Consider the following 24,441-nt stretch of genomic DNA (forward strand, 5'->3'; position numbering starts at 1 on the left):
ATAGATAGATATGAGATAGATAGATAGATATGAGATAGATAGATATGCGATAGATGATAGATAGATATAAGCTGACTTCCTTTCAGCACAAGGTTTTTTTCCCAGTTAGATGAAACGACAGTCGTCCACACAACCGCACGAGCTGTGCCGTCACCGCTAGGTTGCTGATGCTCATGGAGAGCATTTAGGCAGGCAGATCCCCGCTGGCTTCACTCTCAGTGCTTCATTCTATGTGAAACGCTGAGTGTTTACACTTAGAGAGAAGTCAACGATGGTTTTCATGCTTTTTGAAATCCAGTGCTCAGTGCCCGATGGCTGCGTACTTCAACAAGACAGTTATCGCACAAATTTGTTCATTCTGTGTAAATGGCCCTTTTGTCAGAGCACATTAGCATCATCCGCACCCAGTGTGACGATCTCATGGATTAGTCGTTTGTAGTAATCATGCAGTTGCCGTTAGGTTCTACTTAAAGGGGTTTACCAAGATTACAAGTTATCCACTATCCCGTGTAACTTGCTGATCAGTGGGGGTCTCACCACTGAGGCCAATCTTGAGAAGGGTCCCATGTCCCTTGTCCTCCTCACTGTGGGCTTACTGGACCTCTCACAGTGAGGAGAAGACTGAATGGAGTGCTGGTCGTGCACGCTGGTCGAGACTGCAGAGATAGCCGAGCAGCAAGCCTCGGGGGCTTCCATCGGCCCCATTGAAATGCACGTCCGGCACCTTCATGCTGACATCACTGCGTTTGGAGAAGCGACTCTGCAGTGACAGGCAGAGGATGACACGGAACCCCTGTTCTTGAGATCAGCAGGGGTCTCAGCGGTGAGATAGGATGTAAGTTGAAATTTTTGTACAACCCCTTTACTTACACTAAAGGTGACCATATGCATTTAATTATCAGATGAAGCTTTCCAATTTTGGGAGTACCAGCTGCCCAATTAATGTCATGTTGGTATTCTGACATCTCTGGCAGCTGCTTATCTGCCGTAAGAAGAAAGGATTGGGCATGTTGAAATCAGCATGCCTGATCCTTTCTCTCCTGACAACAGATGTCGGAGATTAGAAGGATCTGCCAGTTCAATAGCACATAATCTATATGGTTAGAGACAAAGATGTGTCGATCATCTACAATCGGGATCTAGATAAAGATTCTGCACAAGCCCACATTTTCCTTAGAAGCCCAACACAAAACTTTATTGATCACAAGATACAAACAATGTACAGTGGTCATGAGTCAGCCTACACGTCATCTACAAATGGAGCAGCAGTTATTAACAATGACCGATATCTACAAGGTAAAACACATGGGTGACACCCGGGGCGGGGGGGAAGGGGTCCACAACGGATGAGGCCGGACAATTATCACGTAGGTGGTGACACATCCTTGCGGCAGGCACATTTTATCTTGTGTCATGTGGCTTTAGACACTACAGGGTAGATACATTTAACAGCTGCCATGAACACCCTGAAAAAATTAAAGGGGAACTTAAAGAGACAGCACCCCCTTTTTCAACATAACTGTGACTGTGCTAGCTACTCTGTGATCTGGGGACTTTAGTCCTTTATTGTGCCACGTAGATGCAAGGTGCAAGTTGCATGCTAACAGCCAAGGGTAGTCTGGCATCCACGAAAAGTAGTGGGTAGTGTTGCGATAATGAGGACCTGCGGAGGTGCCGGGCCACATCCATAATGAGTGGCCATCGTTCAAATCAAATGGCAGTGGCCATCCTGCGCAAATAGTGTAGCGGTGCCTGGCGGTCTATGCTAAAAATGTAGCGCACCAGCCTTCAACTGTATGGCAGAGAGTAGCCCCTCAAAGTAGTACAAGTGAAAGCTGGAAGTTACTTTGGCATAACCCAATTTAGTGGAACCTGTGGTGTATCTGGAGGTTCCAGGCTCCAGTGTTAGGGCTGCTCTGGAACGGTAGGTAGAGGGGCCATAGCTATGTCCACATATACTGTATAGTATATATGCTTTTTAGACATTAAAGGGGAGAGGCAAACTGAAATACCTGAGAGCCAAGAAGGGACAAGCAGACTCACAATCACTACTACCCATCTCCTACCATAGTAGTTCATTTCTGGTCTACAATGGCGACACATCTAGTAAAAGTGACTTCAAGGGGACATCCACCCAGCTTCTATGGAATATCCACCCAACATCAAAGGGATGTCCACCCAACTTCAAAGGAATTTCTAGCCAACTTCAATAGGATGTCCAACCAACTTCAAAAGGGATGTCCACTCAACTTCAAGGAGATGTCCACCCAACTTTAACGCTAAGCTTCAAGTGGATGTCCACATAGCTTCAAGTGGATGTCAACCCAGCTTCAAGGGGATGTACACATAGCTTAAAAGGGATGTCAACTTAGCTGAAGACATCTTGAGGTTATTGAGCAATAGTCCTCTAAATCACAACAAGTTCCTTAACATGGGTATAAAGGGGATTGTAATCTCTTCATTCTATCACCATGTGTTGTTTTCTTCTGATGTCAGTCAGTTTAGCCTAACCTTTTCTCCCAAACACCTAACATCCAGCATTCATGTTTTAGAAGCTATCATTGAGTCACAGAGTCACTCAGGCATCAGAGAAATGCGCGGCCTCCATTTGCTCCTTACAGATTAATGTCTGCTCTATGGTCGCCTAGGAAAGAAAAGCTAAAAACAATCAGGTATGTCACAGACAACCTACCTAATATGGGAGCTACTGATGATTGCTGCTCAGCCTCCCAAGACTGCCAGCAAACTTCCATACGCTCAACAGGGCATAAAAGTAGGGCTTGTCTGATGGAACGTATGATGTTAATAGGATTTCAAGTCCTATGGGGCCATTGTAACAGCACAGCGAAGAGACAGTTGCCTTTCCCAGTACTTAAATAGGGACACCGGATCCATTACTTGGAGTTGGCAGCTTTATACATACATATGTATTTATTGAGTTACATCCTGTATTATACTCCAGAGCTGCACTCACTATTCTGCTGGTGGAGTCACTGTGTACATACATTACTTATCCTGTACTGATCCTGAGTTACATCCTGTATTATACTCCAGAGCTGCACTCACTAGTCTGACTCCAGTAGCAAAATAGTGAGTACAGCTCTGGAGTATAATACCGGATGTAACTCAGGATCAGTACAGGATAAGTAATGTATGTACACAGTGACTCTACCAGCAGAAGAGTGAGTGCAGCTCTGGAGTATAATACAAGATGTGACTCAGGATCAGTACAGGATAAGTGACTCCACCAGCAGAATAGTGAGTGCAGCTCTGGAGTATAATACAGGATGTAACCAGGATCAGTACAGGATAAGTAATGTATTTACACAGTGACTCCACCAGCAGATTAGTGAGTGGAGATCTGGAGTATAATACAGGATGTAACTCAGGATCAGTATAGGATAAGTAATGTATGTACACAGTGACTCCACCAGCAGAATAGTGAGTGCAGCTCTGGAGTATAATACAGGATGTAACTCAGGATCAGTACAGGATAAGTAATGTATGTACACAGTGACTCTACCAGCAGAATAGTGAGTGCAGCTCTGGAGTATAATACAGGATGTAACTCAGGATCAGAACAGGATAAGTAATGTATGTACACAGTAACTCCACCAGCAGAATAGTGAGTGCAGCTCTGGAGTATAATACAGGATAAGGAACTATACAAATATTTATAAAGTGGCTATGAATATGTAATACATATATTGTAATGTGACAACTACCTAGCCAGTCCTCCCACTTTCTGAAATGTATCATACATATAGCTGTTCAGGAAAGGCTTTTAGAAGATCCCCCAATGGGCACAGGTCTGACACAATAATGAGCCCCAAAGGTTCAGCAGAAGAGAAACCCATTTGGAGGGGACTTTGAATCTAATTACTTTCTACTAGGGTCAACGTCTTATGGCATGATTCAGAGTAAGGTCAACTAATCTATCACTTGGTGCAATGATAACAAGAAAGGGAACGTTGGGCTCTTAATCATCTCCTTTGGTGGGCCCAAGAAGCTGAAGTCCACCACTGGGTTAAGACCAAGAAGCTGAAGTCCACCACTGGGTGAAGACCAAGAAGCTGAAGTCCACCACTGGGTGAAGACCAAGAAGCTGAAGTCCACCACTGGGTGAAGACCAAGAAGCTGAAGTCCACCACTGGGTGAAGACCAAGAAGCTGAAGTCCACCACTGGGTGAAGACCAAGAAGCTGAAGTCCACCACTGGGTGAAGACCATAGTAATTTCTGAACTCATTTTCTGTTGACGATGGTCATGGTGGAAATGTACTGTACATTAGCTATGGGGCCTTACTTTCTTCCCTATATCTACGTTTGTCAACCTTGGGCAAGATGGACCTCCAATTCTCGACCCCCCTCCCAATTTGTTTCTCATAAGAACCCCAATAAATTTCACTAATCATTTAATAGCGGCAACATAATGTTAGGAGGTGGGCATAATGACAACTTCAAAACTTTCTGACTCCGTATCTCCAAGGCCAGTAGAGCCTTCCATCTATTAGACTCTGCTGCCATGAACATGCCGCCAAGGTTCCCGGTAAACCTTCCCACTCATCGCCGTCTTTTAAGCTCCAGAATCCTGGATGAAGACGCACCTCTGGTTTATGCTAATAAAACAACAAACTAAAGCAACTCCAAAAAGCTGGAAGTCTCAATCTCACAGAGACGTTCTTCAGACTCCACAATCCATGCGGTCTACCGAGCCTTGGTTCAGCTGAGCACCCAGCTTGCTTAGACACGTCCTATGGTGGTACTTCCATACATACATAGGGAATAGGACATGACTCACTAGCCTTCATGCAGGACCATGATGAGGGTGGTGGAGCACTGCTTTGGGCTAATGGTTTGGAGGAATATTTAAGGGATTTCTCATGATGATAAACTTAAATCGCTCTGGCTGTACAGGAAGTCATACAGGAACGATGCAGCATAACGCATGGAGAGGACATCCACGGGGTTTAGTGCAAACAGAACATTATATCCGGGCATGATCTTGCACAAGGTGCGGCTGGAAGAAGAGGGTAACCCCGGTGCAGGGTCTCAGTACTACAGGTCTCTCGGAGAGAGAGGAATATGCTGTAGAGCGGGACACGTCGCAGGTGGCGATTGGTCGGTGGGAGATCAGTAGACGCACAGATCAGGAAATTTCATCTCATACACGGGGATGGAGTGGTTCTGGGACTGGCCGTATGCAGCCGTGATGGTGCCAGAGGGACTCGGTGGAGGACTAAAAAAAGAGAAAGAGCAGGAAATATGTCAAATATTGTGGTAACTACAAAAGTTTTAAAGGAAGGGGCTTTAAAGGCCCAGTCTGGTCAAAACACATTTGTCCATCCCAGCCCCCCTCACCTGTTTGTCTGTCACACTTTGGAAGTCCCCTCTATGTATTCCAGTTACTTCCCTGCAGTGCAGCCCCCTGTCAGAACCTTATCAGACAGCATCCTAATGATGCATCAGCCCAGTTTTATTTGAGAATGCAGGGAGGGACAATTTAATTATTATTAAATCATTATCTTCCACATTCACCTAAATAAGTTACAGCCCACTAATATACAGTCCGAAGGATGAGCTGTGATCTCCTCTATTATGCCTGCGTGACAGGAGCTGTGTTATCATCAGCAGTAACTGTGAAAGTAGTGCCTGTGTCCACCTCTAAGCAGTTCCAGTGTCAGATCCATGTAAAAGCATCCCACAGACTGAGAAACTGACTAGAAAACAAGTCCTTAACCCCAAGAAGATCTAAGCTGCTCAAAACGGAGATCACATGACCATCTGAGCAGAAGGAGGCTGGGAGATTTAGACAGACAGTGATAACTAAGCAAGATAACACTAGCTCACTTATATACTATGGGGGAAATAATGAATGAAAAAAAATCACTGAAATGGCCCTTTAAGAATAAGGGAAGGCACAAAAAGGGCTGGAAGGGGATCCGAGGCTGTTGGGGTGAAGCTTTTGGTGTATCAATAGTGATTCCAAATGATACTTTATAGAAAAAAATGGGGACTTGATGGATAAAGTTACTTTAGTGGTCAGAGTATTTGGTTGCGCCTAGACATGACCCAACCAACAGCTCCTCTATGTGTCTGGACTGATCTGCCTCCCTGACTGTTTTTCCCGTTCTGGCATTGCAGTGAAAACTAGAGGGAAAGCGATGCCAGAACTGACCCCCTGGCATACCATGGCGGTTCATGGCATACCATGCAGCAGTTCAAATGCCTGCATGCAGCGCTTCTCCTTCCGGTCTTCTGAGCTGGATCTGCGACGGGACCTGCGGCCGGAGGTTCTGACGCACATGTGAAACCGGCCTAAGATAGACTTTTGAAAAGACTCCGGCCCCTTTCACATGGACGGCAGCTGTGTTTCTGCGATTTCTGTGCAATTTAGCTTTATTTTCTCATGGGGATATCACGAGATTTTTTTTGGGGGGGAAAGCTTGAAATATAAGCCCTACCCCGATAATAAGTCCTGGCTGCATGTAAAAACAACCAAAACAATACATTACCTAATGGATGCTGTCTGCTCCACCGCACTTCTCCCAAAGCTCTTGTTTGCAGTCTTCAGCCGCCACTTCCGGGTCCGGGCGTTCATAAATCCCGACTTCAGGAAGCACTGGCTCTGATTGGTTCTCGAGCGCCACGGCTCAGCCAATCTATGCAGTGCTCGATAAATCAAACACAGCTAATCAACGCAGCGCTCGATGAACTAATCAAAGCCATTTAATGCAGCGCTCCATGAACCAATCACAGCCATTCAATGCAGCGTTCGATGAACCAATCACAGCCATTCAATGCAGCGCTCCATGAACCAATCACAGCCATTCAATGCAGCGCTCCATGAACCAATCGCAGCCAAACAATGCAGCGCTCGATGAACCAATCATAGCTCTCGCATTGAATGTCTGTGATTGCTTCACCAAGAGCTGCATTGATTGGTTCTCGAGTGCTGCAGCTCAGCCAATCAGAGTCAGTGCTTCCTGGAGGCGGGATTTATGAACCCTCTAACCAGGAAGCAGCGGCTGAAGACTGCAAACAAGTGTGTCGGAGCTTGGGGAGGAGACGTGCGGTGGAGCGGACAGCGCCTGTTAGGTGATGTATTGTTTTCTTTTTTTTTATGCAGTTAGGGCTTATTTTAGGGGAAACCGAAGGACTTCCTACTGTTAAAGTAGCATCGCAACGCATGAAAGCAACGATTTCATGTGATGCAACACAAAGGAAGGCTAGCTGTCACATCGCAAGAAAATTGCGCGATTTTGTCACTTGTGTGAAAGTGGCCTCATTCTAGGGCGATATATGGGGAATCTCGTTACACACAGTCACTCACCGTATGGTCAGCTCAAAGATTTGGTTCAGTTTGCTCTGCAGCAGAGATGCCTTGAAAAGAAGAGATCACAGGTGAGAGGTGAGCGGACGTGAGCGCCATTCACTGACATGTAATATTGCATAACCTCCAGTGCTATCACAGGAGAGAGGTGAGTGGACTTGAGCACCATTCACTGACATGTAACATTACATAACCTTCAGTTGTATCACAGGATGGTGGATATGTAATCACAGCTGGTGCTGAACTTGGCAGATACCCCATATGTGAGATATTGGCCACCACTGTATATCCTCCCCTCCCCAACAACACTTTAAATACTGTATTGTATATTATGACGTCATATAATATCCTCTGGTCACATCCAAAGCAGCATTCACCATTCTGCAACTTACCTTATATCCCATAATGCACTACCAAAACCCTCCATGACAGATTTAACCCTATAGAGACACTGAACAGGTAGGGAGTGACAGGAACATTCAGGCCTGTGCACACTGAGCACTGACAATAAACTTAAGGAATGTTTGAGTGCAGCTTTGGATGTGACCAGAGAAGAATACAGTATATTATATAAATACTAACACTTTCTGGACCGTATGTGACATTATGCAGAAATCTATGAAATATCTTACCCTGGCTCCACAATGTGCAGCGATCTCTTCAAATGGAGCCTTCTGGAACTTCTCCACCACCTGCCTCCGCCGCTCCCGCTCCTGTTCCTCCACCGCTACACTATCCACTGTACAGGGTTGAACGCAGAGAAGTGTTAGTTTAGACGGGTTAATTGGTAGCTGGCAACGAGTGTTCACATTTCCCGCAGCGCCCCCAGAGGTGAAATAGAGCATTACATAATACACACAAGTTAAAATGTATGTTTTGCAGAGGAATACTACACAGAGCAGTTCAGGAGAACTGCCGGCTGGACGCAGCTGAACTCCGTCTGTAGGGAAAAGGTGATTATACTTTTTTTTTATTATTATTATTATTTTTTTTTACACATTTTAGGATGGTTTTCAGGGAAGGGCTTATATTTTTACGCCCTTCCCGAAAATTCATCCCGCGTTCGCCGGCAGCCCATTGCTTTCAATGGAGCCGGCTGTATTGCCGGCTCCATTGAATTCAATGGGCGAACATCGTTCTCCTCTGCCACAGCTGTGGCAGTGGATAGCGGGCAGTCCGGGGCGGTTTCACTGAAAACGCTGCTAGGTGCAGCTTTTTCAGCGAATCGTTGGCCCTGGTCACGCGATTTGCGGATGCGCATGCGTTATCTCACACAATATAGTACAACAGACGTGTAAAGCAGTTTTCTTAGTAGACTTTGCGTTTTAATTCCTTGTCAGTGAATGGAGACATCCTTGCTTACATCCTCAGGCTGCAGGGACTTACTCTTACCTATGGCTTTTTTCAGAGTTTCGAATGTTATTTCTTCTGCTGGAGCTTTCTGAAAAGAGAGAATATGAGAACTGTTACTAAGGCAGCCCGTGACAGCAGCACAGAGTACTTAAGGGCCATAGTCTGCTGATCTAGGAGTTCACACACTGCGGGTTGGGCAGGCTCCACAGCAGCCCAGAGTATTGTAAGAGAGGAGTGGGCTGGTCCTGTGAGGGGTTACAGACTGAGGGTAGGCTGCTCTCACATCTGCGCTAGGAGAAAGAGGGGGGAATCTCCTGGCCCAACAGATCTGTCTTATGGCGGAACCGAACAACGCCAACAGTATCTATGGTATGTGGTTGGTTGTGGTACAGTATTCACTGAGCTATCCTGGTGCTATATTTATGGCATGAGCTTGGTCCTGGTGCTGTATTTATGATATGAGCTTGGTTCTAGTATAGTATTCACTGAGCTGTTCTGGTGCTGTATTTATGGTATGGCCTTGGTTCTCGTATAGTTTTCACTGAGCTGTTTAATGCTGTATTTATATGAGCTTGGTTTTGCTACAGTATTCACTATGCTGTTCTGGGGCTGTATTTATGGTATGGGCTTGGTTCTGGTGCTGTATTTATGCATTAAGATCGGTTCTGGTACAATATTCACTGAGCTGTTCTGGTGTGGGTATCCTGTTATCTTGCTGCTTTCAGCAGAATACAGACAGACTGTCTATCAGTATATATCTTTTTCTTCTTATGACTGGGGTGTGGAGGGGGCAAAAGAAAAAACACACACACAGAGCCATATAAGGCAGCAACAAGAATCATAGAATGGTAGAGTTGGAAGGGACCTCCAGGGTCATCAGGTCCGAATCCCTGCTCAGTGCAGGATTCACTAAATCATCCCAGACAGATGTCTGTCCAGCCTTTGCTTAAACCCTTCCATTGAAGGAGAACTCCCCACCTCCTGTGGTAACCTGTTCCACTCATTGATCCTCCCACTGTCTAATATCTAATTTGTGTCTCCTCCCTTTCAGTTTCATCTCATTGCTTCTAGTCTTTCCTTGTACAGATGAGAATAGGGCTGATCCCTCTGCACTGTGAGAGCCCTTCAGATATTTGTAGACAGCTATTAAGTCTCCTCTCAGACTTCTTTTTTGTAAGCTAAACATTCCCCGATCCTTTAACCGTTCCTCATAGGACATGATTTGCAGACCGCTCACCATCTTGATAACTCTTCTCTGAACTTGCTCCAGTTTGTCTGTCTTTTTTAAAGTGGGGTGCCCAGAACTGGACACAGTATTCCAGATGAGGTCTGACTAATGAAGAGTAGAGGGAGATAATGACCTCACGTGATCTAGGCTCTATGCTTCTCTTAATACATCCCAGAATTGTGTTTGCCTTTTTGGCTGCTGCATCACATTGTTGACTCATGTTCAGTCTGTGATCTATTAGTATACCCAAGTCTTTTTCACATGTGCTGCTGCTTAGCCCAATTCCTCCCATTCTGTATGTGTTTTTTTTTCATTTTTCTTGCCCAGATGTAGGACTTTGCATTTCTCCTTGTTAAATATCATTCTGTTAGTCGCCGCCCACTGTTCAAGCGTTTCTAGATCTTTTTGAATACTCTCTCTTTTCTAGTGTTAGCTATCCCTCCTAGCTATCCCTCCTTGGCAAATTTGATCAGTTTCCCATCAATTCCCTCCTCCAGATCAATGTTGAACAACACTGGGCCTAGGACAGAGCCTTGTGGTTCCCCACTTGATACATTCTTCCACTTGGATGTGCAGCTATTTACGACCACTCTTTGAGTACGATCACTCAGCCAGCTGTGAATCCACCTAACAGTTGTCTTGTCAATCCCATATTTGGTCATTTTCAATAAGTATGGTATGAGATACTTTGTCAATTGCTTTACTAAAGTCAAGATGTACTATATCCACCGCATTTCACTGATCAACCTAGTTGGTGATTCTGTGGTAGAAGGAAATTATAGATTCATCTGGCATGACTTCTTTGTTACAAACCCATGCTGGCTTTGGTTAATTACTCCATTTTATCCCAGTACTTGCATACATGCTGTTTAATAATTTGTTCAAAGATCTTTCCCAGTATAGAAGTCAGGCTCACAGGCCTGTAGTTTCCGGGATCCACCTTCTTCTCTTTTTTGAAGATAGGAACAACATTTGGCGAGTGGTTCAGCAATTAACTCTGCTGCTTCCTTTAGTATCCTAGGATGTAATTCATCTGGACCTTGAAACTTCAATTCATTTAAGTTAGCTAAGCGTTCCCTCACCATCTCTCTGCTTATAGATATAGCCTGCATTTGTTTATTCCCCCAATAGCACAGGGAAGATCAGTTGATGTTCCATCTACTTTCTGAGAGAAAACAGATACAAAATAGGAATTTAAAAGTTCATCATTCTTAACCAATTCACCATTTTCATCTTGTAAGCATCCAATAGCATCTTTGACTTTTCTTTTGCTTTTGACCCCCCAAAATCCTTTTTTATTGCTTTTGGCCTCTGTTGCAAGCCTCACTTCATTATTGGCTTTAGCTTTTCTGACACTTGCCCTACAGTTTCTGCAGACCGCATTATATTCTTCTTTAGATATTCCCCCTCTCTTTCCATTTGATAAACATATTTTTCTTCGTTTTTAACATGCGTCCAAGTTCTGTGTTCATCCATCCTGGTCTCTTTAAATGCTTCCCATTCTTCCTTCTTTTAGAGATTGTTAACGATTGTGCTTTGAGAATCTCATTTCACAATATTTCCCAACCTTCTTGGACATTTCTGTCCTTAAGAACATCCAGCCATTGGATTCTTCCTATCCTCTTTCTGAGTTCATTAAAATCTGCCTTTCTGAATTTCAATCCCTTTTTAACCAAAATTCCAGTATAGCATGACCACTGCCTCCTAAGGACTCAGCCACCCTTACCTCCTCAACCATTCCCTCCCTGTTGGTAAGCATTAGGTCCAAGATAGCAGATTCCCTTGTTTTCTCTTCTACATTTTGGAAGATAAAGTTGTCAGCAAGAGCGGATAAGAATTTGTTGGATCCATTACTTTTACCTGGGATAGATTCCCAACAAATGTCTGGATCGGTAAAATCTCCCATAATCACTATGTTGTGCTTTTTTGAGATCTTAGCCATCTGATGTAGAAAGACTTCATCACTATCTTCTGCTTGTCCAGGCGGCCTATAGTAAATGCCTACAATGGTGTCCTTTCTGTTGTTCTCTTCTTGTATTCTCACCCAAACAGTTTCTACAGAACTCCCAGCTCTAAAGCTTGAATCTCTGTGGAGATGAATGTTTTTCTAACATACAACACAACACCTCCCCCCTTTTTAGGTTTGTTTCTTATAAATAAGTTGTATCCCTCAAGCCTTGTATTCCAATCATGTGTATCATTCTACCAAGTTTCCGTGATGCCTATGACATCATATCTCCCTTCCTGTGTTAGGAGCTCCAATTCTCCTTGTTTTTTTCCCATGCTCTGTGCATTTGTGCAGAAACATTTTAGTTTGTGATCGGTGTCTCTTGCTCCTCTACTTTCCTTCTGAAAGTAACTTCAAGAAAATACTTGAAGTTACTTGTGTACAATGGTGCTTCCTCATTGCTATGAGCGGACTGATGTACTCTCCGGTAGCACTTCACCATTATCTCTCCTCATCCATGGACATGTATTGCTATGCTCTATGTCAATAGCTCAGTGAAAGCACCTCACCTCCTCCTTCTCTGGGCTGTTCCTGGACTCTACTTCCACTTGCAGAGACATTGTCTCCCCAATGCTCTTCCTTTTAGACAAGCGGTCTTCATCTACAAGACAATGGGAGATGTCTTAAGTGTCCTTGTTGGAAGAAAATGAAGGAACGCTAATGTAAAGTAATGGGCATTCAATGACAAGGATTAATGGATGGTCAAAACAAACAGGGGCAGAAGATGAAGGATGAAGAAACAAAAAAGAAAAGAACATTTAAGAAAAAGTCCATTCTCTTAGTAAGATAATAAAAAAGGACAGTGCTGTGGATGTAGATATCAGATCCGCAGTCCATATACTAGTCAACATATAAGGCACCTCCATATTAAAAGTTGCATTTTCTTCCCACAATTCTTTGCACAGCGCAGGTAACCACCTCTGTTCCACAAAAGGATGTATGTTAGGTGTCACTTTCTAGACTACCTCCAGAGGGAGGAAGGGGATAGACTTGTCATCTCCTCACTTTTCATATGCAAATTAGTCAGGGGGAGATACTGGCTCTCCTTGAAGAGACTCCATGGTTCAGTGCTCCATGGGAAAAATGTATGCAAATTAGCTTATGTCACTTGGAACCACAGACTCCTGCAAAAGGAAGAGCAACCATCTGTAGGTAGACTGTTTGGGGTTCCTGCGTCTCATCCGTACAGAGCAGGGTACTGCTTGGCTGGATTAGATGCCTTAAGTCCTATTCACACAGTTTTTCTGCCATGAACCCGTCCTGCAATCCACGTCTATGTAAACTCCCACTGAGTTCACACCGCGCAAAAAATGGGCTATACTGGGCTATTCCGTATCATTTCATAGCATGTGAATGGGGGCTTAAAGGGGTTGTGTCAAGTTATAAAGCTATCCCTTAGCCACAGGATGAAGAATATCTTTATGATCGGTGGGGGTTTGATTTTTAGGACCCCCACGGATCTTGAATACAGTTGAGGACGCGCAGGCACACTGCTATTCCATTTATTTCAATGACAGTGCCCGAGATTGCCGAAGCGCTTGAACTAAGTCATCTCCACCGATATTGCTGAAATGAATGGACTGTTGGCGTGCCTGCAGGACCTCTGCTCCACTCACTGTGATTGGTGGGGGTCCCAGTGGTCAGATCCCCACGATCATAATTTTTCCCCTGTCCCGTAGATAGGAGATAACTTTATAACTTAGAACAACAACTTTAAGGTCACTTTTTCCTTTGGAGGAGTCTCTGCTTTGGTTGGCATGAGCCAAATTGCATACATTTTTCCCATGAATCATTGCACTCGACCACGGAGTCTCTTCAATGAGAGCCAGTACCTCCCCTGAGTAATTCCTCATACAAAGACAAGCATCGAAGTGAACTAGAAATGCAGTGGGCATTATAGGAAAAGTTTTAGCCAAACTTTCAAGAGGCCCCGGCAGGAAGGGCCTTAGGGAGGAAACTAAAACTTTAATTTGCGGCAGCATTGGCCTTCGATGGCCTTCTGCAAGGTGAAGGCCATCATTCTCAGGTAATATCTTCTGCAGTCACCCGAGTCATGGCAGGAGAGGACTTACCTGTCAGCTGTGGAACATAGGGAGTACTCAGCCGATCCGAATTATAGCCACTTCCTCCCAGCACTTCACTGACTTTACTCTGCAGGAAGAGCAGCTCAGTCTCAATGTGATCCGCGCTCTTCGACCACCTGAAGAACAGTTTTCGAGGCATGTTAGTTTATATGTATGTGTGTGTGTGTGTATACACACACACACACACACACACACATCTATATGTATAAAGACGAAAGCCCTGACTGACTGACTGACTCACTCACTCACTGACTCACTCACTCGCCACTAATTCTCCAACTTCCCAATGTCATAGAAACATGAAATTTGGCACAAGCATAGATTATGTCCAAAATAGAAAAAGCTAATGGGTCCCAATTCGATTATTCAATTCTAACGCAAAAGAATTAGCGTCCAAATTTTACGTGCGGAATCTAATTCTCTCACTTCCCGATGCAACATATAATTACACAAATTTTTACTGCACAAATGTGAAATTTGCCATGACCATTCTTTGCGTACTAAATATTGGAAATTTAAAGGGTTGGAACTTGATTATTCAATCCTATGCCTAAAAGTAAGTGACCCCCTATGTAATGTAACTAATAACACACATTTGTACTGCACAAACTTGAAATTTGGCATGAGCATTCCTATGTTATGTAACTAATAACATATCTGTACCCCGTAATATATGAGACAGTTATCCTCTCGGCAAAACAAAACGCATTTATCTAAAGTAACCACGACTTCATAAGATTTTCCGTGTGAACACCGGATAAACGCCAGTACCAAATTAACTCGGGCGAAGCCGGGTATATCAGCTAGTTATATATATATGGTGGAAGCCCTCACTGATTGACTCGCCACTACTTCTCTAACTTCCCGATGTCGTACAAACATGAAATTTGGCAGGAGCATTCTTTAGGTCCTAAATAGGAAAAATAAAGGGGTCACAACTCGAAAATTCAATACTAATTGCAAAAGTATTGGCGCCCCTGAGTCATGTACCAAATCTAATTCTCTAACTGCCTAATGTGGTATAAACATGAAATTCGTCCATTCTTATATATAGATAGAGGATCAGTCTCTGGTAGACACACAATATATTGGGGCACTCTCTTGCTGATGCTATATTTAGGGGACTCTCTCTTGCTGACGCTATGTTTAGGGGGGCACTCTCTTGCTGACACTATGTTTAGGGGTGCACTCTTTTGCTGACACTATATTTAGGGCAGCACTCTCTTGCTGACACTATATTTAGGGCAGCACTCTCTTGCTGACACTATGTTTACGTCGGCATTCTCTTGCTGACACTATGTTAAGGGCGGCACTCTCTTGCTGACACTATGTTAGGGCGGCACTCTCTTGCTGACACTATATTTAGGGGACACTCTCTTGCTGACACTATATTTAGGGGACACTCTCTTGCTGACACTGTAATTAGGGGACACTCTCTTGCTGACACTGTAATTAGGGGACACTCTCCTGCTAACACTATATTTAGGGGACACTCTCCTGCTGACACTATGTTTAGGGCGGCACTCTCTTGCTGACACTATATTTAGGGCGGCACTCTCTTGCTGACACTATGTATAGGGGGGCACTCTCTTGCTGACACTATATTTAGGGGACACTCTCTTGCTGACACTATGTTTAGGGCGGCACTTTCTTGCTGACACTATGTTTAGGACGGCACTCTCTTGCTGACACTGTTTAGGGTGGCACTCTCTTGCTGACACTGTATTTAGGGGACACTCTCTTGATGAAACTATATTTAGGGGACACTCTCCTGCTGACACTGTATTTAGGGGACACTCTCCTGCTGACACTGTATTTAGGGGACACTCTCCTGCTGACGCTATGCTTAGGGGACACTCTCTTGCTGACACTATGTTTAGGGGACACTCTTGCTGACACTATGTTTAGGGTGGCACTTTCTTGCTGACGCTATCTTAAGGGGACACTCTCTTGCTGACACTATGTTTAGGGGACACTCTTGCTGACACTATGTTTAGGGCGGCACTCTCTTGCTGACGCTATCTTAAGGGGACACTCTCTTGCTGACACTATGTTTAGGGGACACTCTTGCTGACACTATGTTTAGGGGACACTCTTGCTGACGCTATCTTAAGGGGACACTCTCTTGCTGACGCTATGTTTAGGGGGGCACTCTCTTGCTGACACTATGTTCAGGGCGGCACTCTCTTGCTGACACTGTTCAGGGCGGCACTCTCTTGCTGACACTGTTCAGGGCGGCACTCTCTTGCTGACACTATGTTTAGGGCGGCACTCTCTTGCTGACACTATATTTAGGGGACACAGTATATGCAGGAACTCTGGAAGATACGGTATATGCAGGCATTCTAGAAGACACACTTTATGTAGCACTCTAGAAGACACAGTATATGCAGCACTCTAGAAGACATAGTATATGCAGGCACTCTGGAATACATGGTATAGACAGGCACTCTAGAAGACAAAGTATATGCAGGCACTCTAGACCAGTGTTCCCCAACTCCAGTCCTCAGGGACCCCCAACAGGTCAGGTCTTCAGGATTTCCTCAGTGTTGCACAGGTGATGTAATTATTGTCGGTGCCTCAGACATTACCACAGGTGTTCTTACCATAGGATATCCTGAAAACATGACCTGTTGGTGGTCCCTGAGGACTGAAGTTGGGGACCCCTGATCTAGAAGACAGGGTATATGCAGGCACACCAGAAGACACGGTATAGGCAGGCATTCTAGAAGACACACTTTATGCAGCACTCTAGAAGACACGGTATATGCAGGCACTCTAGAAGACACGGTATATGCAGGCACTCTAGAAGACACGGTATAGGCAGGCACTCTAGAAGACACGGTATAGGCAGGCACTCTAGAAGACACGGTATAGGCAGGCACTCTAGAAGACAGGGTATATGCAGGCACACCAGAAGACACGGTATAGGCAGGCACTCTATAATGCACGGCATATGCAGCACTCTAGAAGGCACAGATTATGCAGGCATTCTAGAAGTCACAGTAAATGCAAGCACTGTAAAGGACAGTATATGCAGGCACTCTAGAAGACACAGTATATGCTGCTCTCTAGAAGGCACGGTATACGCAACACTCTAGAAGACACGATATATGCAGGCACTCTAGAAGACATGGTATATGCAGGCACTCTAGAAGACACGGTATATGCAGGCACTCTAGAAGACACGGTATATGCAGGCACACCAGAAGACACGGTATAGGCAGGCATTCTAGAAGTCAGGGTACATGCAAGCACTGTAAAAGACACAGTATATGCAGGCACTCTAGAAGATACACTTTATGCAGGCACTCTAGAAGACACGGTATATACAGGCACTCTAGAACATACGGTATATGCAGGCACTCTATATGCAGGTACTCTAGAAGTCACGGTATATGCAGGCACTCTCAGGTCAGATCTATGTATGTAGGCACTCTTGAGCAGACACGGTGCATAACTAGTACTATCTGCAGGCACAATATCGGGGGCTCTCTAGCAGACATTGTGTGTGTTTGCAGGCACTGTAATTGGGCATTTTGGGTAGTTGTGGTACACACTGGGCATATATGGGATCTCTGGCAGGCACTACATATGCAGGCTCTCTCTAGCAGACCCTGATGCGGTTTTGCTTCCGATTCGCCACAGATTTTACCTTCTCATTTAAAAGGGTGAAACCCACGGCGAATATCTGCAGCATATATTGACTTGTGTGGATGTAAAATCACCATCACAGGTCATTGTACGCTGCAAATAAGGAAGAAGGAACAATACCTCTGCAGCGCCCCCTACTGGATGGCAGCATTCCTTCACATCAATGTCAGACCCTTTATACAGATCTTTAGAACAATGATTGGGAATTGAAAACCAAAAGCCAGAACCCATACACAGACAGCTGTTACGGGGAGTTTGCCCCTCATCAGTGTGCAGTAGGTTTCTGGCCGGTGAGAGGCCAATGACACAAGTGGGGAGGGTATCCTCTCTGAAACCCCATCCGTGCTGCTCTACTGTATGATGCTGCAGACCCTCCACAGCCAGCTGAGCCGTGGAATATTCCCATCTCCGCAGTACATGAACTTATCCTGACAAGCAGGAACACAACGCTACGCTGGCTGCGAGAACGGGGGGATTAGCTATTAAATTTGTGGGCATCTTCTGGAAGACACTTGTACCCCACTCTACTGCTGCAAGGGGGCACTCTAGCACTGTGTATAGAGGCAGGAGCACTCTGACTAGCACTGTGTATAGAGGCAGGAGCACTCTGACTAGCACTGTGTATAGAGGCAGGAGCACTCTGACTAGCACTGTGTATAGAGGCAGGAGCACTCTGACTAGCACTGTGTATAGAGGCAGGAGCACTCTGACTAGCACTGTGTATAGAGGTACTCTATAGGGGTGCACATTAGCACTCTATCACTGTGTATAAAGGCACTCTCTAGGGGTGTACATTAGCACTTTATCACTTTGTATAGTGGTACTCGGTAGGGGTGCACATTAGCACTCTATCACTGTCTATTGAGGTACTCTCTAGGGTTGTACATTAGACATGTGACACATGCATGTAGCAGAGCTGTGCGTGTGACGTGCATGTAGCAGAGCTGTGTATTTGTGACGTGCATGTAGCAGAGCTGTGTATTTGTGACGTGCATGTAGCAGAGCTGTGTATTTGTGACGTGCATGTAGCAGAGCTGTGTGTGACGTGCATGTAGCAGAGCTGTGTGTGACGTGCATGTAGCAGAGCTCTGTGTGACGTGCATGTAGCAGAGCTCTGTGTGACGTGCATGTAGCAGAGCTCTGTGTGTGTGACGTGCATGTAGTAGAGCTCTGTGTGTGTGACGTGCATGTAGTAGAGCTCTGTGTGTGTGACGTACATGTAGTAGAGTTCTGTGTGTGACACATGCATGTAGCAGAGTTCTGTGTGTGACGCGTGCATGTAGCAGATCTGTGTGTGTCTGACGTGTATGTAGCAGAGCTGTGTGTGTGACGTGTATGTAGCAGAGCTGTGTGTGTGACGTGTATGTAGCAGAGTTGTGTGTTTGTGGCGTGCATGTAGTAGAGCTCTGTGTATGGCACGTGCATGTAGCAGATCTGTGTGTGAGTGACATGCATGTAGCAGAGCTGTGTGGTGCACTGCGCTACCAGAAAAACTGGCACTATAATTTCCTAATAATTACTAGTAGATACTGTATATTGAGAGCTCTCTGGCTGACATTGTTTATGGTGAGGTGCCCCCTGATATATCTGACTCCAGGATGCCTCCCATACGCAGCACAGTGTGTACTGGGGTCATGCAACATGCGTTATGCGGCTAGGATGCCAAGGCACCTCGTCCTGCTCCTGATCTGACCTGACTGATGGACTTCACAGATCAACCATGTGACAGCTGGCAGCCTATAGCTGCCATTAATGGCATCAGCCTAAAAGCTATATAAAAAATTATAGCAAATTATTCTTAAAAACAATTTAAATCCACTAAACAAAAGAACTTACGCCCTCTCTTTATACCCCTTTTGAGTTATTTAAGTCATCTTTTTTTGTTCTTCAGTCACATCCAAAATACTACTGTTTGCCTGCGGTCAGTCATGTGACACAAGGCTCCCGCTCTTTTACTGCCAACTCCCACAATGCACTGCTCTCTGATAGCAGGAAACTAACAGAAACCTGATTCTAGCTTTGGAAGTGAACAGAGAAGAAAATACAGCAAAGTATTTTCCAAGTCTCTTCCCATTTCCTGCTGACTTCTGCCGCCCGCTGAGCCGCCCTATAAGTATGACTTGCAGGTCGCGGTGGACGCGGGACGACATTGTGATGCAGCCTCCGTCCTGCCGCACTTAGCGCCGACTCTCCATAAGGAATACACATGAAATGGCATCTGAAGATGGAGACTAATAGAGATAAGGCACAAGGATGACCCATTAGAGGAGGCGAGGGGCAAAGGCTGTTCTTAAGAGCTTAAAAGCTAAGTGGCACAACGGCCGCCAAAGTGGATGAGTGGGAAGTAGCCATTAATAGACATTACGGCTCTCGGGGACCAGAAGTGGACGGAGGATGAGTCAATGTTTATAAGTTGCAGTGACAATCGGCCGTTTGTGTTCCTTCTGCCAGAAGAGACTATTGCTGTGATGTCATGGCTGCCTATTAACGACGCTCAGGCGGCAATGGCGGTAAAGGGACAACGTGTTCCAACCCTGAGAATACAAGCTACTCCATCCAGTCATTAGGAGCCATGTTTACGCTAATCTAAGTGACAACCCCTTGTGGGGCTGTAATGGCGGCCATATCGGTTGACAGTTGACAGAACAGTAAATTATCTTTCGGGGGGGGTTCTTGATTTGGTCATTATTGAGTCACCTGGGTTTCTCCACGAAGATGTCTTCCGGTAGTAGATAGGAGCCATCTTTTTGTCGCATTTCTATCACCTAGGATGTGAGAAATGAGGAGATATCAGTAATGGTTCCTACTAACAGACTTACCGTTTTACTATTCTAGCACAGCTCCATGCATTGCTCCTAGGGATATTAGCGGGATGGCAGCCGACGGAGCTTGTACTGCAGCCCATGGAGGTTGTGCGGCACCAATTAGTGAGTCGTACAGGCTTGGTGCTGCCCATATACATGTGTTGAATAGTCCGACTATCTCATGTGTTTTTAGGTCTTGGCACTCTCCCCTGACTGCAGATGTCGGGGAAAAGAAGGATCGGACATATTGGATTTCAAGACAGTCTACTGTGTGTCCACGTAGGAGGGATGAACGGCAGCAGCTTACCCCCCTCTGCCCGTTGACATGACACGCACGCTCAGCCAAGGGGATGTGCTGCAGACAACCATGAGAATGTATCTTGAGATGGACGATCCTTCGTCCCACATACAGTCTGAATTGGCTTGTTATGGAGACCATTTAAATAAAGATCATGGGAGAGGTCATGACCCCGAGTGTCATCTTGTTGATCGGCGCTCATCATCTAGATCAGATTGAGCCATGTAAAAGTGCATTAACCCTTTGGCGATTGTATGGAGCGGGCTAGGCTCCTTACACAGCGGCTGTCAGCTTTGGCACGGGAGTCGCAATCATAAGTAACTCCAATCCTGGTTGCTGACCATTTAAATGCCACGACCAATTCTGGCAGCAGCATTTAAATGTCTAACCATTTGGGTGCTATGCCAACCTGGGGCTTCCTGCAAAAATACTGAAATACTGAAGTATTGCAGTATATTGTATAAGCAATCCCAAGTGAAAAGTGGGCAGTTGTCCAAGAACCCTATTTACTAAAGGTGCCTTAGGAATGGAACCACAGGAACGCATTTCATTTGGGCACCGTGTGGTGGCACTATGTGAGCTCTACATTGCTGACTGTGTCTAAAATGCCATACTGAGGGCCTTACCTTGCTTGTTGCAGTATAAGCTGGCCCAGCTACGACCTTAAAGGTAGAATATATTTAGCCATCCTTACAGCGACCCTCTGGTTTCAGGACAAAATTCTGACTGAGGACGGGAGGGAATTATATTACCTGCAGCTGTTCTTCTCTGCCATCCCTCTGATCCACCTCTTATGGGTCCCGTTTTGGGCCATCCAAGATGGCCAATGCAATCTTCAGACTACCTAATCCCCACAGTGCACTGACTATCAGTGCACTGTATCTGATCTCTGATTGGCCAGAGCTGGTCAAGTGATCAGTATCGGCTAATCAGAGAGCAATGCATTAGGTAGTTAGAAAATTGCTGTTGCCACCTTGGATGGCCAAAAATGGGGCCTGGAGTGCGCAGATTGGAGGGACGGCAGAGAAGAACAACTGCAGGTAATCCACTGACCCTCCTGTCCTGGAGCAGAGTTTTGGCCCAAAATCGGAGGGTCGCTTTAAAGATGATCTGTCAGCATCACGGACATGTCTGTTTTAGTAAATGCCTGTAGTCTCAATTAAACAACACTTCCTGAGCCCATTTTCTCTTAGATGTCACATCCCTCTGTTGTTCCTCCTGAAAATGTATTACTGTTTCCATAGACAAAGCAGTGTGCCCATGCCCAGTCTGACACTGCCAGCACTGATGGGGCAGATGTTCTTGCCACACAAGTACTTTTACGTTCTCACCCCTGAGGTGGGAGGTAGAGCATAATCTACACCCTGTATCATCCAGTGTCTGACCTCGTGGATGTGCTGGCAGAAGGCGGGTACTGTGGTGAGTTGGCTGATGAGGTTCAGATAGGCGGCACACAGGGCATGCAGGGCGCAGCGATTGTATGCAGGAAGATTGTCGTCGTTACTCAGAGCCAGGTCCTGGGAAGAAATGAATCATCACAATCATTTAACAAAAAACGAAAATCGAGAATTTACAACTTTTCGTAAACTTTTTGAAAACTAAATATGAATTAAGCCACATTGATATCGAATTGTATGTGAAGGGAAACAAGGTCGCTGGCTTGTAGGAGGAGCTTGAAACAAGAATCTATGGGGCGTCACGTCTCATCAGTGTGACTGCGTGGGCACTCCGGTACCAGCGGACATGTACAACCCTCCTGCTAGAATTACAACAGTGATGGCCCAGTAAAGCCAGGTTGTGTGTCGGAACCCCAATGCCAAATTAATATAAAGGCCCCCAAATCCTCATTAAAGCGCAGTCTTCGTGCCTCTAGGACACCAGGGATGGCCACTCTGCCTTTTCTCCGGTCAAGTTATTGGGACTTCAACAATCCTGACATTTATGGACAAGCTATAAACTGTGATGGGTGTGAAGAACAGATATCCTACGGCCATATACTTAGTACTGCATTCAAAGGACCCCCAAATTGGTTTGTGCTGTATTTATATTATTATCTTGCTTCAGCTGTTGTGTATATGTATTGACCTTGGTTTTGGTACTGTATATATGTACAGACCTTCATTCTGGTGATAAATTTATGTTATGAGCTTTGTTCTAGTGCTGTATATATGGACGGAACTTTATTCTGGTTGCTGAATTTATGTTATGAGCTTGATTCTGGTTATGTATTTATATGTTCAGTTTAGTTCTGGTGCTGTATTTATGTTATGAGCTTTGTTCCAGTGCTGTATTTATGGTATGAGCTTGGTTCTGGTCTTGTACTGTACTGACCTTCATTTTGGTGCTGAATTTATATTATGAGCTTGGTTCTGGTGCTGTATTTATGCTACGAGCTTGGTTCCAGTGCTGTATTTATGTTATGAGCTTGATTCCAGTGCTGTATTTGTGTTATGAGCTTGGTTTTGGTCTTGTACTGTACTGACCTTCATTTTGGTGCTGAATTTATATTATGAGGTTGGCTCTGGTGCCGTATTTATGTTATGAGCTTGATTCTGGTGTGTGTATTCCGCTATCTTGCTGCTTTTTGAACAAGTGCAGTGTGTGTGTATATGTATATCTACTAATGGGGAAGGGGGTGAATTGCACACACTGTGCCATCAAACCTAGGGCTGGCACTGTTGATACATCACACAAGGTTCCTACCTGCACTGCTAAGACTAGGCGGATGAGATCCACGACCACCTCTTCATTGGCCAGTTCGATGCTGATCATCACCAACAGAGCGTACAAAGCCTCGTAGTGCGTCTGGACATTGCAAGGGTCATTGCAGCTCAGGTAGATGTGCCGATACAACTGCTGAGAATGCTGGAGAACAAAAGCAAAGCATTATGGGAAGAGATTAGAGGTTTTATAAAGAGAAATCGGGGATGTTTAAGAGATACTGTACTGTAGGGGATATAGTATTAATACACCAGAAGACTGTGGAGCATGTATCAAACCACAAGCTATTAGGCTGGGTACCCCGAGAGCTAACTGGAAAGCTGAATGCTGCTTTTGGTGTGACTAGAGCATAACAAATCATGCAACTGAAGCAGGGTGTCTGCGAAGAAAGGGGCCGAGTATGTGTAAGATGCACATAAGGAGATGCAATGTGGACAAAGAGCACTTACTGCATTCCCCCACACTATTATAGTCTGAAATCTACCTCCTGTTTTATTTAATACGCGAATCCACTATGCTTTACACTGCAGCTCTGTTTGTTTAGATTAAATGTTGTGTCTAAGTGTCTAAGGTATGCGGCTCAGGTGAGCACCACAGGCACTACTCAGACCTGTGACTTTATGTTCAACGGTCACATGCCCTAGGAGCAGCTTAGTCCCATTCAAGGTCAAGGGATTGAGCTGCTATACCAGGCACAGCCTGAGAGCCACAGCCACTTCAATTAGCTGACCAGCGAGGGTCCTGAGTAGTGGAACCCCACAAATCAGGACCCTTGCTGATAGGCCATCAATAGATTAGTCCCAGAAAACCCCTCTAAAAAAGTTTTCCAGGGTTAGGAAAACATGGACACTTTCTTTCAAAATTGGTGCCACGACTGTTCAAAGGTTGTGTCTGGTATTCCAGTTACATTAAATAGAGCTGAGCTGCAATACCAGACACAACCTGTAGACAGTTGCGGGG

At 45.1% G+C, this 24,441-nt stretch overlaps 1 protein-coding gene across 2 annotated transcripts in view; it reads right to left on the reverse strand.

Moving 5' to 3' along the window:
* Positions 1–3,056: 3,056 nt before the first annotated feature.
* Positions 3,057–24,441, reverse strand: part of EFR3B (EFR3 homolog B) — a 137,743-nt gene continuing 116,358 nt past the window's right edge. Inside the window, exons 15-24 of one of the 2 annotated variants that reach the window (XR_010791111.1) lie at positions 23,464–23,625; positions 22,146–22,277; positions 20,356–20,423; positions 13,993–14,120; positions 12,430–12,521; positions 8,724–8,772; positions 7,964–8,070; positions 7,332–7,381; positions 4,021–5,237; positions 3,057–3,990 (exon numbers count right to left, since the gene is read on the reverse strand). Coding sequence is in view for 1 of the 2 variants with exons in the window: in XM_066594749.1 (XP_066450846.1) it covers positions 5,132–5,237; positions 7,332–7,381; positions 7,964–8,070; positions 8,724–8,772; positions 12,430–12,521; positions 13,993–14,120; positions 20,356–20,423; positions 22,146–22,277; positions 23,464–23,625 (894 nt within the window). In the remaining variant the exon portion in view is untranslated. Of the gene's footprint in view, positions 5,238–7,331; positions 7,382–7,963; positions 8,071–8,723; positions 8,773–12,429; positions 12,522–13,992; positions 14,121–20,355; positions 20,424–22,145; positions 22,278–23,463; positions 23,626–24,441 lie in introns of both variants that reach the window. The other variant, XM_066594749.1, reaches the window with a different exon arrangement.

The sequence above is a fragment of the Eleutherodactylus coqui genome, chromosome 1 (assembly GCF_035609145.1).
Source record: "Eleutherodactylus coqui strain aEleCoq1 chromosome 1, aEleCoq1.hap1, whole genome shotgun sequence".
NCBI lineage: Eukaryota > Metazoa > Chordata > Amphibia > Anura > Eleutherodactylidae > Eleutherodactylus > Eleutherodactylus coqui.